The sequence below is a fragment of the Cloeon dipterum genome, chromosome X (genome assembly GCF_949628265.1).
Source record: "Cloeon dipterum chromosome X, ieCloDipt1.1, whole genome shotgun sequence".
NCBI classification, from domain to species: domain Eukaryota; kingdom Metazoa; phylum Arthropoda; class Insecta; order Ephemeroptera; family Baetidae; genus Cloeon; species Cloeon dipterum.
Window position 1 is genome coordinate 11692928 of NC_088790.1, and position 17097 is coordinate 11710024.

At 38.0% G+C, this 17097-nt stretch overlaps 1 protein-coding gene across 1 annotated transcript in view; it reads right to left on the reverse strand.

Moving 5' to 3' along the window:
* Positions 1–403: 403 nt before the first annotated feature.
* LOC135945059 (solute carrier family 7 member 14) overlaps positions 404–17097 on the reverse strand; it is a 52041-nt gene continuing 35347 nt past the window's right edge. Inside the window, exons 4-12 of the mRNA XM_065492458.1 lie at positions 11730–11960; positions 11171–11379; positions 9862–10033; positions 9127–9310; positions 8940–9064; positions 8447–8697; positions 6084–6619; positions 4613–4740; positions 404–4109 (exon numbers count right to left, since the gene is read on the reverse strand). Coding sequence (XP_065348530.1) covers positions 3841–4109; positions 4613–4740; positions 6084–6619; positions 8447–8697; positions 8940–9064; positions 9127–9310; positions 9862–10033; positions 11171–11379; positions 11730–11960 — 2105 coding nt within the window. The 3' untranslated portion in view covers positions 404–3840. The remainder of the gene's footprint in view (positions 4110–4612; positions 4741–6083; positions 6620–8446; positions 8698–8939; positions 9065–9126; positions 9311–9861; positions 10034–11170; positions 11380–11729; positions 11961–17097) is intronic.

Genomic DNA, 17097 nt, shown 5'->3' on the forward strand with positions numbered 1-17097 from the left:
GCCAAGCCAACCGCTCCATTATCAGCAATTAGCATAGAGGGGAAGCGCAGGTGTTTTTATTTGGCTTTGAGCAGCGGTGAAGTGGGCGAGCACAATTAATGTGTGCGCTGGATTGCGAAATGCATGAACTGTGAGAGCGAGCTGAGGTAATTGAGGTGTGGTTTCATACAAGAGTATTAAATTTTACTCTAGTAAAATTCTGCAGTGCCTTTGAAAAGGAGAAATTATTTTCTTGGCTCAAAACCTCAGAACTTTACGATTTTTTATTTTAAAACTTTGTTCAAAGGCCAATTATTTCGCTTTTCCCACGGCACTGATATTTTTATGTGAGGGAGTTTGATTCATATGATACAGTATATTTGGGTATAAATAATGCAAAAGCCAAAAAATGAAAGCCACGACGCGCATGATTGAGTTTTATGTTTATTTTCGTTAATTATTGCCTATTAAATCTCAAATTTAATGGTTATATAAAACAAACAATTTGAAAAAAGACGTCGAGATGATTGATGAACTGTCAACATCCATCAATTACATTGTCAATAATTTTTCATATATCAATAAATCACAACATACAGTCGTCAATACGAAATGAACAAACGCAACAGTGGAATGAGAGGAGAATTAAAATTATGCGTGAGGGTTTTTCATTTCAGGATGATTACCTTTTTACACGTATTTGTAGTATGTGAGTGTGTCTGTGAGATTTTATTTTATGATCCTTTTATTCGCTATATGTACATTTTTATATAGTTATAGTTTCTTTCTCTCTCGTTTCTTCAAGTCTCAGGAGTGTGTCATATTTTTCATCATCGCTTATTGCGGCTACTAATCTCCATTTTGCTGATCGAAAAACTTTTTGTAATTTCTTTAGCTTACGCGGTAATAACAATAACGTTTTCAAATGAATAAATCAACGAAAAATAGTGTATTACACGCACATCGTAACTGCTCGCAAGTTAAACAACTTTCGGCACTTATTTGATATATTTTTATATTTTTTAGTATTTCTTTTCAGCGTCGCCTCTTGCGATCGTGTTACTTTTTACAGCTTGTCACCTTAACTTTTACGTAACTCCTTAACGCGTTAGTTTCAGTTTTTGTCAGTAAACAACATTGATAGGTATTATATTTGTGAACGTTTTTTCTCGCAGTTACCACTCGCATCGGAATATATCGGAACAACACTGACGATGAGTATTTTGGATGAGATTATGCGTATTCAAAGAGGAAGAGACGACAACTAAAATGACCGGCACGGCAAAGCCCAAAAATTTTATTCTTTGATTGCTTTTCCTGCTGAGTTAGTATTATTTATTGTTCCTTTGTAAACTCTCATTGCTTTCCCCCAATTTTGGGCATTGCCAGGTTGCAGAGTATTCTTTTCAACAACACGTAACGAGGAAATCACACTTAGAGGCACATTTAGAAGAGATGGAAAGTGGTGGAAAATACCCTGATCACAAGCACATAAATTGAGAAATTTGCTGAAGGAATCACACAAAGATGCAGACATTTGTTAAATTTTAGTGGTATTTTCCCCTCCACCCAAAGTAGAAGGGAGAAATAAACCTCGCAAAGACACGTGAAGTGGCAAATGATATACTAAGTTTTCCCTCTTTTCGAGAGGTGAATAGTATAATAGCTATGTCAACTGATTAATCTAGCCGTTACTTAAGTGTGAAAAGTTGTAGTGCAAAAATTGTGCTGACGATAATAATGCCACTTAGACGTATCAGAAATGAAATAGTGTAAAGAGCAGTCTCATTTTCGGAGAGGACAGAGGACTAACTAATAAAAAGTCAACCGCATGCTTTTGGAACGGATTTCGCAGTTTGCTTCAAGAGGGCAGCACGACAATGGAGTTTCAACAAACATGCACATTGATAGACGCGGGGTTCGTAACGATCTTTTCCCTTTTTTTACACGTACTGATAAAACCATCGAGGGGCATTCAAACGCACATATATTCTGGACAAACAGCGATCAATGTAAGGAAGTTCCGTGTGGAATGTTGTTTTCTTGTCGCGGTTTCTTTTGCTCTTGGCCCGCTGGAAGGGCCAGAGTGAAAACCGCGCTGCTTAGTTTACTTAACGCTTTTGATACGTGTGTGAGTGTGAACATTCATAATATAGATATATTTATACTTTTCTGTTGTAAAGTTATACGTTGTAACAATCACAAACATGTAATAGAGATTCAGAGTTTGTAACAGGAGAGTGTGAGTTTATCTGTTTACTTTTGCTATAACGATTTGCAGAAACAGATGTTGTGTTATTACTTTAATCCTAGTACTTTCACGCCTCCGCTCACATAAAACAAAACTCTTGAATTATTTACAAACACCGAGAATCACTGCTTTTATCATTAAATTCAACACGTTACTTGTAAATATCACCGTTATTACTTTTCCGCAGAAATCAGATGAACATCTTTTCATTTTATTCTTTTTTGTTTCGTGAGAATGAAGATCCCTCCCGATGAATTTCTTCAATTAACTGCAATAAAAAGTCGTTTCCCAGCATTTCGCACTTTGTATCAATTGAGTTTTATCAAAATATATAATATGGAGTTTCAAAAGTCGCTCTCTTTTTGCTTCCGCAAAACTAAACACTCCCGAATGTCCTCTGATTTTAGATAACTGCGTCTCGTGAAAATAGATCCACTCGTCTTTACAGTGTAGAGAGAGAACGTTTGGATTCGCTGCCAGCGCTGCGCCCTCCACGCGGACAAACGAGTTTTAAGGACATAGACGTCGAAAACTAATAGTTCAAACTAAAAATATAAATTAAAATGATATGCTCGATTAAAAATTAGAAAGTCAGAGCACCACTGGATTTATTTTTTTAAATTCAGCCTTCACGTTAAAATTTGGGCTGGACAAAGGATGTAAGCAACCAGGACATTGTGACGTCGTCAATGCTCAGGATGTTGAACTGCTTGGTTCATTTTCCGTTGTTATTATTTAATTATTTACTGGTGCAAGAATCCAAAAATCAGGACAATAGATGTTCCAAATCTTTAAATTTAAAAACTTTTAAAGACCGTCATGAAGCACTGGCCGCTCTCTTAGTCCAGCGTTTGTCCGCTAATTTTAAAAATCGAATGGCGCTCAGATTTGCAGATTTATACCGACACATTAGTTCAACCGTGTCCATGTCCGTTTGAAGCAATTAATTAGAAGAGGGGATGCAAATTTACACGCATTCGCTCAAGAAACGACGCAGTCTTTGTTCTTTTTTATACAAATTGATGCAATTTAACTAAAAGTTCCGACCGTGAAACTTTCATGCTCATAATAAAATTTGGCATCCTGAACGAAAGGGTGCAACACTGGCGGTGATTTTGATATGACTGGTATAGTTCGCGTCTTAACAATTATATATATATTTATCTTTTAGAGATCATTGGTGCCTGCTAACTAAATCAAGTCTTTTCGAAATACACCCAAGTCCTTATTTCACAAGTACATACAATTTACGACTCGTCTTCAGATATGCTAAACTGACTACGAACAAAAAAGGGGTTTCCGAGATTAGTTCTTACAAAGTAACGCCTTTGGAGGAAGGGCTACGGCACTGGCGACGTTTTAAATCAATAACGGGAACTAAAATCACGCGGATTCTCGGACCAGTGCCGTGACCCGAGGCCCCGAAGGCCTAACTGTCGACTGTGAGACTTGCGTCCCGCTAAAGTGTCCGGCGTCTAATGCTCTAAACACAACTACAACGTATGTATACTCCTGGGGACAACTCATTTTTCGTCAGTTGATCGGCTGCTCAAGTTATTTTTTCTCGTCTATGCGTTTTTATACAGTGTGCTCAGCCGTTTCAACTTTATTTAGTCGTCCCACGAAGGGAACTGCGACTCGTCCAGGACCATGCCCATGTTGTTGATGCCGCCTCCGGGCGCGTAGTAAGGCGCCGCGGAGGTGGGTGGCGGCTCCGCCGTCCGCGATGGCGCCTGCGGGGGCACCAACGGCGCCTGCGGCTTCGTCACCGACAACTCGATGTTGTGCATCGAGTCCTCGCCGCCCATGCCCGATGCCTCATCCTGCTCCTTCTGCAGCGTGCTGTTCTTGATGCCATATCTAAAGTACACTATGAAGCCTGCAAAAACAAATTCAAAATCGTTAGAACATGTAAAATAAAATTGTAACAAAACATTATAATATTTTTCTAGTCAAGCTAAACCAAAACTTGATCTTAATATTGCAGTCTTATCAGTGATATATACATTTTAAAATCTCACTGTTCTTATGTAAATTGATATAGCCTGGTTGAGTAGCTCTAAACAAATAATCCCCATTTATTTTAGATTAATTCCTCATACCAGAAAAATAATCAATAATCTCATGGCATTCATTTGAGACCTTTTCATTCAATATATTAACTCATTTTTATGTGGAGAGTTACAAATAAATATTTATGCGACAAAATACAGCTATCCGTCCGTTGGAGTGGCTGTTTCATAAACACAATGGAAAATAAACTCAGTTGAGTTTTATATTCATGTGATACAAAGCACACCACGTAAAAAATAAAGCTGTCAATCGTTTATTTCCCAGTTCCAAACGCTATATATACACGAGTGTTACAAAAATAAAACTTGCCTATTGACATCCAGACGGTAAACCGCACTAGCGTCAGAATGGAGAGCTTAAAAATGAGGTAGATATTCACAGTAACTGCGATAGCTGGCACAAAAGGCAAGCCGGGCGTTGTGAACATGAGAACTTTCCTGCAACAACACAAGTGAACAAGGTTAATAAATATCACACAACAAGCTTTGTTCCTAAAAGTAATGGTACACAGACTAAACAGAAAAATAATGGGCGCATGAATTGTTGCATTTTCAACATAAAATTAAATAGTGTACTACTTGTTAAAGCAATGAATCTACATGAAAACTGAAATAAATGACGAGAGAGCGGAGAGAGGTATGCAGCCGGTGTTACATTTGTGTCCCGCGGGTTGCATAATATTAAACCCAAATGGAAGGTTTTATTCAAAACAGTTTCCACTCTACTTCATTTCGATTATAACCACCTTTTTCTATAGTTCCGGTTGCGATATTTTATGAATATTTGGAATTTTATATTTAAGAAAACATTTCATTAAATACTATCTGTTTTGATGTTTTTTTATTAATTACATTTTAATTACATTATTGGAAACATCAGTTTTAGATGCAGATGCATGTGTTTTGCTCAAAATACGTACCCAAAAATTTAATATATGGAGAACAGCTTACAAGAATTTAAATACAAATATTTTAAACTCGTCCAAGATGATAACGCAACGTAAATCATTTAAACATAAACATAAATAGAATAGGATAAAAACCAACCAAAACTTGAGGATAACATTCAATGCAACAATTAGAAATTTAAAGACAGAGATGAAGAAAATTTTCATGCTTTCGGAGCTGCTGACAGTTTTAAATGGATAAATGTTGCTTTTATATAGGACTAGTGAAATTTGATGCCCCGCGTTGAGGGAACAAGCGTTCGCGGAAGTTAAAGAGGAACTCTAAAAAATCCTTGTTGCCATAGCATAAACTTAAATTAATCCTTGGTGGCCCTGGTAAAAGCCAAGATTTACCTAGGGAGCAGTGAGAATTTCTGAGAAAAGTAGCTGTAAAGTTTGTGTGTTTTCTAATGGCTGCATTGTCTCCCTACCGGATTTCTTATATTCCTTCATAAGAAAGAGTTTAAGAGTCACCGTTAGATGGACCTCGCTGAGAGAAATAGAAATCTAACATGGAAAAATAGGAAAGTAATGGAAAATTTCCAGAAAATCAAGGAAAACGTGATTTTTGGTCCTTCTTTGAACGAGGAGTAACCAATTTTTCGTATTTTTATCCGATAATAATCCAATAATAATATTTTATCTTTTTACTTGATTGGTGTGAATTAATGATTTCCCGTATTCTAATCTTGACCAGTCTGAACATCAATGACGGCAAAATGCTCTGGCCATTCACTTTTTTAAGCGCTGTGGTCCTTTCCGCTTAAACTAATCGTTCCGGCATAATGTTTCTCGAATAGATTTAATATTGAATAGGCAATAAAAAAAACTCACTTGTTCTGCGGCTTGCGCGAAATGATGAGGAGCACGCCGAGGATGGCACAGAAGAAAACAATGAGGAAGAAGAAGGTCCAGCCGCCGGCGCCACTGGCGACGCCGGCCACCACGATAAGGTCAAAAACAAGGATGAACAAGTAGAGCAGTCCGACCATCTTCATCACGTACATGCCGGTCTCCTCGGTGGCCGGGCCCTGATCGACCCAGGGGAAGAGGCCGGGGCACACGTAGGCCAGCGTCTGCACGATCCGCCGCTTGAGCCCGCTGAGGAAGCCGCCGAGCGCCTGGGCGCCGGGCGCCGCGCCCACGGCGTCGCCCACTGTCGCCGCCAGCCCGCCAACCACGCCGCCGCTCTGCGTCTGTCCGCCAACTGCGCCGCCCGGAAGCGAGCCGTAGAACTTGTTCTCGCACCGGTCTGAAACCAGGTACTCGTCCCCTTCGTAGTCATTTTCGGGGAACGTGTCGTCACTGTCTGGCGAGCCGCGCGTTACCCGCCGCACCAGCACCTTCTGGTTCGTGCCCATCGCTTGGCTCTGCCAACAGAACAAAGTAATCAGATTAAGACTATCGTACTGCAAAAATTAATTTTATCAGGAAGGAATATCAAATCATGAAGGTCGTTTTTAAAAGATACATTAAAATGGTATTGTCCTCATTTGGAAACGTCGAGTTTTTTCCTATCGACCAGATTTTGGCTTCTAACGCAACTCAAATGATTGATTTTAGTAAATCTATTTAAATTATAATTAAATAAATTGGAATTTTAAATTATACTTATGAGCAGGCTTTTTGTATTTTTAAATTTTTGGAGTAAAATGTTTTAAAGTTAGCTAACCAAAATTAATAATGCCATTTGACTATTGAATATTTGTATCGTTATTATTAGGGCTGCTGGGGTACCAAAACCAGGTCCATAAATGAACATGACATGAACTCGAATGAGGACAAGACAATTTAATTTATTTTGACATTGTCTTCCCTGCGGTGAGATCTAGGATAAAATATAATAAATCATTTGAATATCCCAAATACCGTTGTCCTCTCGGTATTTGATAAAGAACACGAAAGATCTACTGTAAATTTGAATGGACGCAAACAAGTTTAATCATAAAAAATCGGCCAAAAAATTAGTCTTAAATTCCAATAAAGATTTTTTCTTGATGTATATTAATTATATCATTACAAATTGAAAGTAAGCTTAGTAGATTTAAAAAGTTTTTCAATTCCTTTTTTGAACGTTCAAATTTTTGTGGCAGCGACCTTAACCGATTCATGAATTAGCTTGCTTTGAAAATTAATTTTTAATCGATTTGATAACGAATCAACGGTCTTAGTCGATTTGATTAATTTCGAAGATTGTACAAAGCACCGTCAGCGTTAGCCAGTTATGCAACCGGCCGAGCGGCTGTGCTTGGCACGTTGCCTAGCCTACATCCTATTTCATGTTGCGGTTTGACCTATTTATCACAATCTGAGCATGGTTATCTGTTATTGGCTTGGCTTGATCAACACAGCTCAACAGGCTGCGTGGTAGATGCAAACTGCCGGACTCCCTAAATTGACTAGATAATGTAAACGACGACGAAGAGGACATGAAATTTAATGGTTGCTTGTAAATCTAGATTGTTTGGAACAACGGAAGGAATTTGAATAAACACTATCTGTTGAAGAGCTGCTTGGAAATTTGAATAATAGGTAACTAAAACTTTTGAAGAGTCTTGATGTCTTATTTTGTTATAAAAATTTAACTCTTCAAGTGAATTATATGTATTATTTGCATCTACGATAACTTTAAAATTAATAAAAAAGATTTTAAAATTGGAAAAATTCTCAAGACAAAAGAGGAAATTTTTCATTTACTAGTATTTAAAAATTGCGCATGGACATACAGAATCAATTGGGGCACTATAGCTATTTCAGCTAATCCCACGCCTCGTCAGCAAACCTGGAAATTGAAATTCCCACCAGTCTCTGGCACATGTGCACACAAACTGATCGAAGAATATTTTCTACACCCCCTTGTGGTTGACTGTTTTTGTCTCCTTTGCAGTAATTTATAAAATTTATCTTTTCGATGGCGAGTTGCCATCTATTTTAGAAACCAGTTTAACACATGCAAGGCATTTGTCGATGCGACTCTTCGGGCCTGGTTTCCAGTGAGTTGCTGATTCACTTTAGATCCAATTTTAAAATCTTTTTCGTTCTTAACGGCCAAGACAACGCGAGAACGAGTAAAGTTAGAATATTAGCATTAATTCATCATCTTTTATAAATTTATAAAGTCCAAAGATTTCATATTGCCTTGTATCAATGCTATTTACGTAAGTATTTGATATCGATTACTAAAACACGTGACTCACAGCATGTCCAATCATGAAGCCGGACATCATTGGCTGGTGTCCACCCGGCCCGACCTCGAGGGCGCTGCGCAGGTCCTCGGGCCGCAGCTGGTCGCCGTAGATGGCCTGCCCATTGGCCATCTCTTTGCTCGGCGAGCGCCGCATCGGCGTGCGCAACGCCTCGGGCAGCAGGTCCATCAGGTTGGTCGTGTGCGGCTGATACCGTAGGATCAACACACACGTCGACACTAGGGTGTACGCTAACAGAGTGCCTAAGAATCAAATCAAGGTTTTATAAACATTAAGTAAACGAGAAATTTTATTTATTTAAACAAAATTAAAATGGATATGTTCATTTCAAATGTTTTCTTTTTTTACTCATTTACATATTTTTTTAATTTCACTGCGTGTGCCGCTTTTTTTAATTTTTGCTGAAACAGTTTTAAAACAAAATTTTGTAATTCTAAAATCTAGTCTCTGAATTTTGACACTAAATTGTTTTATTTTGACTCACCAATAGACATCATTTCTACAAGGACCTCAAGTCGAATTAACAGGGCGGCCAGCGACGCCGCCACACCTGAACACAATGTGGCCAGCACTGGGGTGCCGGTGAAAGGAAGCACTCGGGACAAATCTCTGCAAAATTCAAAACAAAAAGTCTCCTAATTTATTTAAAGAAAACAAAAATGAACACTTGCCTGAAAATAAGTCCGTCTTTGGCCATGGCGTACACGATCCTCGGCATGGGGAACATGGAGCCAAACATGGAGACTGTCAGCCCCGCCAAGGCACCGATCGCCACAACTATCTTGCATTTGTACGCGCCCACCTGGCCGAACATCTCGACCAATGCTGAGTCTTGATCCACCTCATCGTATGGAACTGCACATTGGTCGTAATTTTTAATGAGTTGGAAAACAGATTGTGAATTCTAAATAAATTTTTGCAGTTTTGAATCATATCTGCAGAATTTTAATGATATGACGATTAGGAAATTTTAAAGGTATTCAGTGTTACTTCAGGGGGTTTCAATTTTTTTTTTAGTAAAATTCCCATTTTTTCCTCAGGCGCATCTAATATTTTCCCAAAATCACCGCATACAAAAATTTTTGTAATTTTTTACTCGAATCAATTTGTTAATCTACTTTTGATGCACAGAGTCTAATAATGAATTATTTTTTTTTGCAACGCAACTTCTTTGCTGCCAAAATTTGGATTAAAAGGAAATACGTTTTAAAATTTCATATATTCTCTTCATTCATGCACTAAAATGCACGCCAAAGTAAGAGTAAATAAATTTCCCAATCCGTGCGGTCCGTTCAACCCCACGTGTGTGGCGGAGAGGACATTCATGCCGGCGGCACGAATGGGCTCGCGATGAATATATATGTGTGCGTTTAAGCGCGGCGCCGAAAGTAGGTGGTATTGCTCACCGATAAGAGTCAGCATCATGGAAGAGGTGACGTAAGCCGCGAGTATAATGGCTAAGCTGGTCACGATGGCGTAGGGGATCGATTTCTTGGGATTGGTGGCCTCCTCGCCGGTTGTTGCGATGATGTCGAAGCCGATGAACGCGTAGAAACAGGTTGCTGCCCCGGTCAGTACCTGCGCAAAGTTCACCCTTGTATTACTTTTCTGCATTAATAAGCATGTAGTGAGTAAATGGGGCGGGAAAATCGCTTTGCCAGACGCGACTGCTTCATGCAACAGCCCCGTTCTGGGGGTCGAAACATGGTTCTTTTGCAACAATTATTTTAATGGATGAAAATCGATTTTCCTGGTTGCACAATTTTTAAATATAGTCAAGGTAAAGACGTAAAAGCTATAGATATTTGATTCTTTTATGCACCAGACATGTTTTATCGAGTTTGTTGAGCTACAAAATGTTCAATTTTGATTTTTTTCAAGCTATCAGTATATTTTTTCAATGAATTACAATTATCGGATCCCCCATTGATTTTCTTTTCAAAAAGTGCTAAAGAAACTCGAATAAAAATTTATGGGATAGGTATAATTCCCTTTAAAAAACAATTCAGAAAAAATGCACTAGTAAGCTCAATTTTCGTGCTAAAGAATACATCCCCAAAAATAATTCATACCTGACTTATTTCTGAGAACGATGATTTAAACTGGAAAAAACTTAAAAGCCAACTAATTTGGTCCAAATTTTTACTAAAAAAATCAACCAATATCGGTCAAAAACTAACTTGAATTTCCAAGTCTAACAATCAGCTATAAAACGTAATCAAAAATTGCAAATTAATCCAATTAGATTTTGCTTGGTCATTTTTGTTGTTAAATTTTGAATAAAATAATATATTTTCTACATCCTCCAAAATAGTTAGTTAATCTTTGTCTCGGCGAAAATTGCAGAACATGTTTTCACAGTTTATCCTCCTTTGTTTTAATGCCTCAAAGGTTAATTTTACAAAGAGGCATTTTTTAAGAAGAAAAAGATAAAGAGCAAGGAAGAAACTTAGAGTTCATCCGAGCTTTCTTGACAAACAACAGTGTACAAAAGTGAAGAGGTCTTCTAATTAAGAAGCGTATTTATACTCTCACTTTCTCTATCAAACGCGAGTCAAACTTCTGCGTTTACAGTACTATTCTTGAGGTGCGTGTTTGTTCTCATTAGCAGTGACGAGTGGTTCTCCACTCGCAGCAAAGAGGGACTCAGAGATTGTGCGTGTTGATCGAATTATCCGCCGAATTAGCCATATGCAAAAGCGTGATTTAACTCACCCCCGACCAGCCGTAGGGGAGGAATCCCTTGTGCTCCGTCCAGTTCTTGGAGTCAACGTAAAACATTCCGGCAGACATGATGAATACCCACACAGCCAGGTTGATAACATTCAGGATGTTATTGAAAATGAGAGATTTCTTCACGCCGGCCGCCATGATCACCATCATGACCAGCGTGATGAAAAAGGCGAGGAAATCAGGCGGGCGACCTAAACACAAAACGATTAAGAATATCGGCACTAATCTTTTGAAAATATCGCAGGGTTAAATAAGTTTAAATTTTTCTTCACTTTATAATTTTAAAAAAACCTGTAGGTTTTTGATTCTGTTGAACTTGATTCAATTTTTACTTACTTTAACCTTAAATGTGCTGCTGGATGTTTTATGTAAAATTCAATTTATTATTAATCTTCTTTCGAAACGTATTATCAGATTTTTAAACTTTATTTATAAATCAAACACGTAAAAAATTTTAAATAAAGATTTTTCTTAAGAAAAGCAAAGAGGGCTTTCCATTTTTTTCCAATTTTGTGATTTTTCACTGTAGAATATCCATTACCGAAAAAGGTGCCGATACTGTTTGCCATCGCAGAGCTGATGGCGCCGTTGGCGAGCGCGTCGAAACACGCGCTGAGCGCACACGCGCAAGCCGACGTGCCGATCAAGTACTCGAGGACCATGTTCCAGCCGATGACGAAGGCGATGAACTCGCCCACCGTCACGTAGCTATACATGTAAGCTGAGCCTGTCGTGTGCGGAACGCGGACTCCAAACTCGGCGTAACAAGCACCTGCAAAACAGAAAAAATGTGATTCGTAAAAAACGTGCAAATCCAGCTTGATGACGATGAGGTTTGATTCTATTTGGATTGCGAAAAAAGCTGGAAAACTGTAAGGGAGAAAAATGTCGATGCAACAAAAGAGTATTTATTTAGAACTTCATTTTTGTTTTTATTGAAGGTACAATATTTTAATTTCATATTTCATATAAAAGAAGAACCTTTTTGTTTACTAGCTTGCATTTTTATATTTAAAATTTTTTTATTTGAAAATTCTCATAAAAATATTTTGTGAATTCGTCGTGAAAAATGAACTTTTGTAAGCAAAATTAAAACTGAATGGATTAATTTTTTGCTGTACTACTGGACTGCTTGTACTAAAAATTGTGATAAAATTGCGTTATTAGCCGAGCAGAAGCAATGGAAAAATTGAAATTACTTTTTTGTTATGGTTGTTTACTGAAGGCAGTCAGACATCAAAAGCCAGTCTGCGTTAATTATTTTCAGTGTAAACCATGATATGAATCTTGTGCTTCACTAAAACGTCTAATTTTGGCAACTAATTTGTCGTTGAAAAGAAAATATTTAAATATTTGTTATATTTGTAATGGGAATTTAAAATTTCCATTTAATTTGTCCATAAAAGGGAAAAAATTGTATTATGTAAAAGATCTCACTCTAACAATTTTGAGGCCTGGCTAAGTATCAAAGGAGTGTAAAAGGGCATTTTTATTTGATTTTTCATCATTTTAACTGGTGCAATTTTGCCATAGACCAGATTATCACGGGACACGAAAATTTGCCAGCTGGCAAATGGACTTTGAAGTCTGATGTACTTTGTCTCGTTTGATTTTTAAAAATTTCAAGAATTGAGTAATTGGCTCATCATAATGGATTAAAGGCAGAAAATTCAAAATTTCCAACACTATTCATGCTGAAATTGATACCAAGGACAAATTAAATTGGGTTAAAGTACTAAAATTTGCAAATTTTCTTTGCAAAATTCGCAAAAAAATAAGATTTTTAAGAGCAAATATGCTGGTGATTATATAGGCGCTTATTCAACGTTTGGCCAATTTTATTTAATTCCTTTCTCACTCGAAAGAAATAATGTGAATTCTGCTTTTCTGTCATGGGCGTGTGGCACCCGAACGAAATCCACACACCCGGTTGTGAGAGTCCAACTACATTCTCGATTGAGAGTAAGGGGTGTCGTGAAGTCAAAGCAAATGTATATCCGTACTGCTGTTGTCCTTGGTCGATATAAGTTATTTCAAGAACATGTATGTCGTTCGCATCATTCGAGCACGTTCTTAATCAAAAGCAGCCTCTTTTCAATTTCCTCCTCTCACGTCCAACAAAGAATTTTCCAAAAAGCGAAAGTTATGAATCACGATCTTTTCTCCCCATTGATGCAGAACCCATCTTTTCATCTCAGGCCAGCGCACATAAATGATCGCATGCAAAGGGAGAAGGAAATATAGGTCAAATCCATTCCCTTTCAACCCAAATCATTTTGCTTGTTTTGTTTTCTCTCTGGCCAGGATGCATGAGTTTCCGCCCCCAGGTGCGATTTCGATTTCGCCAAACAAACGGAGAGCGACAAATGAGAAAACGCAAACAAATGAATGTATGGCAAAAGGACAGGCGGATAATTTATAATACTTAAGTTCTGCGGCACGCCTGTGGCGCGCAATAAAGATTGTCATTGAGAGTTTACAACACCGGTGGGAGACGCGTGTAATTGTATTTTTGATAAAGTGGCGTCGTAAATAAATGCTGTCAAATTTTAATCGGCACGAGTCGGTAATGACTCTTTTCGGGTGAATGGAAATCACGCGTTTGCGTGGATCGAGCCAATTTGCGTTAATGAATGGGCTAATTGTATCAATTCAGCACCGGGAAATAATGGCTCTACTAAATGGGCTGTCACGAAACGAGCAAACAAAGGAAGAAATCTAATCTGTCTCGCGTTTAGATCAGATTTTGTATGTTAGTCAGAGGCTAATGACGAGAAATCCCTGTTACTGTCTGAGTTGAGAGTTGTTCTTTGGAAGAAACATAATTTAATAGCCTAAACCCAGAAAATATGTATATTTTTTCCATGGTAAAATGTGACCGCGGTCCTTGCTTTACAACGCGTTTGTTTAGTTAAAAATTGAAAGAATTTTATTTGATTAATCCATTAAATTTTCTAAAATTTACCAGTAAATTAGAATTCTCTGCAGCTAATACTGTGATATGATTTTCGTTTTGAGAGTAAATACTAACGATCTAATTCCTGCGCGACCAAAACAGCGAATTGTACAGTTCGAGAGCGTGTGACTTTTCAATAAATTCACTTCGAATTTGTTTGCTTATGGAGGAAAATTAAATTTATAGCGAACCCTCTAGTTTAAAAAAGTTTTCCCCTTGTCATTAATTAGCTAAATTTTCATCTAGGGAAATACGATCTCAGCGTGTGGATATATCTTACTCGCATCATTATTCTCAAAGTTGAAGACATCGTTCTCATCTTTCCATCCTCTTTTATTTTATTACGTGTTGTTGCCGCAGTAGGCAAATTGCATTAAATTTTCAAAAGGCTTTGCAGCTGCAGCTCCACGACTTCACCAGCCTTGCATTATTGTGAGGCAGAAAGTTGAGGAGCTGTGCGCGTATTTCGCAATCCCCTACAGTCATTTCAATCTGCTGGAAAAAAACACGTCTTTTTGCAGATCACGTATATGTATATAAGACAGTGCGGCGGTGCAGTCGAGTAAAAACTTTGAACAACGCAAAGGAAAGATACGCATGTAAAATTCATGACACACGATTGTTTTCCAAGGAGAGGATTAAAACCCAACGGACAAACTTACTGGATCGAATATCCTTGGCATAATTTTACGAATAAAAATGGCATCCCGATTTCTGCCACAAAATACATACAATGCGTGAAAGGAATAAGAAACCTCTTAAAACATCTCTACAATTTAATTTTTTTTTAGCTCGTCAATTCTTTTACAAGAATTTGGGTGTGCTTAAGAAAAGTGGAGCAAAATTGTTATTCCCGTACTGGAAAAGCACAATTTGAGCATAATTTAATTTATTAAAGGTTTGGCACTCTTTCTAGACTCATAAATCATAGCTAAAAATGTTTAAATGCAATCGCAATTTGTCAATGAAACCATTTGAATTTACTTTTAATAACAATCGCCTATAATTATATCACATTTAAAAAAAATATTGCCTTTAAAAAAATGAAATGGTGTACAAACAACTTTTATTTGCCGAAAAAATAAACCTCTAGAATTATCACATTTTTTTCTATGATTCTCCAAGTGACTTTTTTGGACTTTAAATGATCGTTTTACTACCTGCAGAGGGAACTCACTTCTTTAAATGTACCAAAAGGATTTTGAGATTGATTACCATCAGATTAGGTTGTCATTGTTAGACCCTCGCTTCGCAACTTGCTGCCTAGCGATCAATTCGTGCTGATAAGAAATATACCCGCTAGCCCACGCGATTCCTTTACGCATTCAAAAACCACTCAAGCAAGGCGGAACGACGAGAAGAGCAAAGTTTCGCCAGCGGCAGGAGACGAAAAATGAAGCAGGCAGTGTGTGTGCACGCGCGAGCATTTCCCAACTGGCGCAGGAGATAAGTAGTTGAGTGTCAGCGCGAGCGTCTCGTCGCGGCCACAAAGTTACCGGCGGAATCAGCGCGCGCAATTAGCATGTCGAGCCAGCAAAGTTGTTGAAAATTTCACTGAGCGGCATATTATTCCAACAGATAGAGATCCAATGTATGAAATGTCACGTTTTGTGTGGGCAACCTATGCACTTTGTTAATTTGCTCAATCTAGTCGAGTAGGTAGGTGTTTTTAATTAAACTTGATATTTCTGCCACACACGCCCACGCAAACATCAATAATTGATTATCGTCGAATTACAATTTGGAAACTGGCCACAAAAGAAAAATACCAACGAGTAGAGGGAGCTGAGCACAAGCACGCATAATTGTTTGTTAGCACCAAACAAAATTATGTTCGTCGATTGTACGTTTTGTTAACCAGCACCCAAGAGTAAAAACTTCTCTAAAATATTTCCTCATTAAGAAATAATAGTTAGATTAATCAAATCCTGTGCATTCTATAATTTTGAAAAGATGAAGTTTGTGGAGTTCGGGCTGAGAGGAACAGCCGTTTTGGTTCACGAAGAGTTCCTTTCACTTCGAGCTTCGAGACCCTTACACATCTAACTTATTCATGGCTAACCATGTCATTAAGGCCCTAAGTTTTTCGCCACCCCAGGTGTGGTTAACCAAAATTAGAAGGGAGCAGGATTTTGGTTGATAAACAAACGTTTCACGGGATACGCTTGTCATGTTTAATATTATTGAATTTCTACTAGATAACAATGACTGTGTTTACAACTTCTGTTGGGAAAAAACAAATATTTGACTACATATTTCATGAGCTGTGTAGAAACAATTGAAATTTGGCTAATGCCACGAAAGAAAACATAAAGTGATCATAAAACAATTTTCCATCTTTTTTCTAAATGAAGGGCAAAAGAATTAAAAGTTTTCAAGATCAGATTCAGAAAATCAGGACAATTTTCTAGCCTTTTCCACATTATAAGTCCAATTGTTAATTGTTTTTGGTTTTTGGAGCTGGCCTAAATTGCCTCATGAATAGGACGTACTGGTTGACGTCGAAACTATAGTCGAGAATCAAAACGACGAATTGGAATAGAAGAACGAGGATGAAGTCTGATTTCATTTATTCCCAATATGTTAATACTACATTGATAAAAAGTCATGCTCTAGGGCATCACTAAAATCAGCCGCTAGTGACTGCTAGGATGTTCTGACCCTCTCATTAGCACGAATCATCAACTTTAAAATAGTCTGACACAGTTTTAGAATTAAGCATTTCTAGAGGTCTTAAGCCAGCTGCGCTGCGTCGCGCCAGCCGGCTAATTTTGAGTCACGTGGTTAGTTGCCATGACTTCGGAAGGACGGCTCCAGTCAAGCTGGTCAAAAAGTCGGTAAAAAATTGAAATGTGCTCTCAGGCTGTTAAACACTTTAAAAATTTGTCAGCTGCGTCAGCCGTCAGCAAAACTGCTCAGTCAGCCGCCGTAGATTACGTGGCTGAGACCTCTA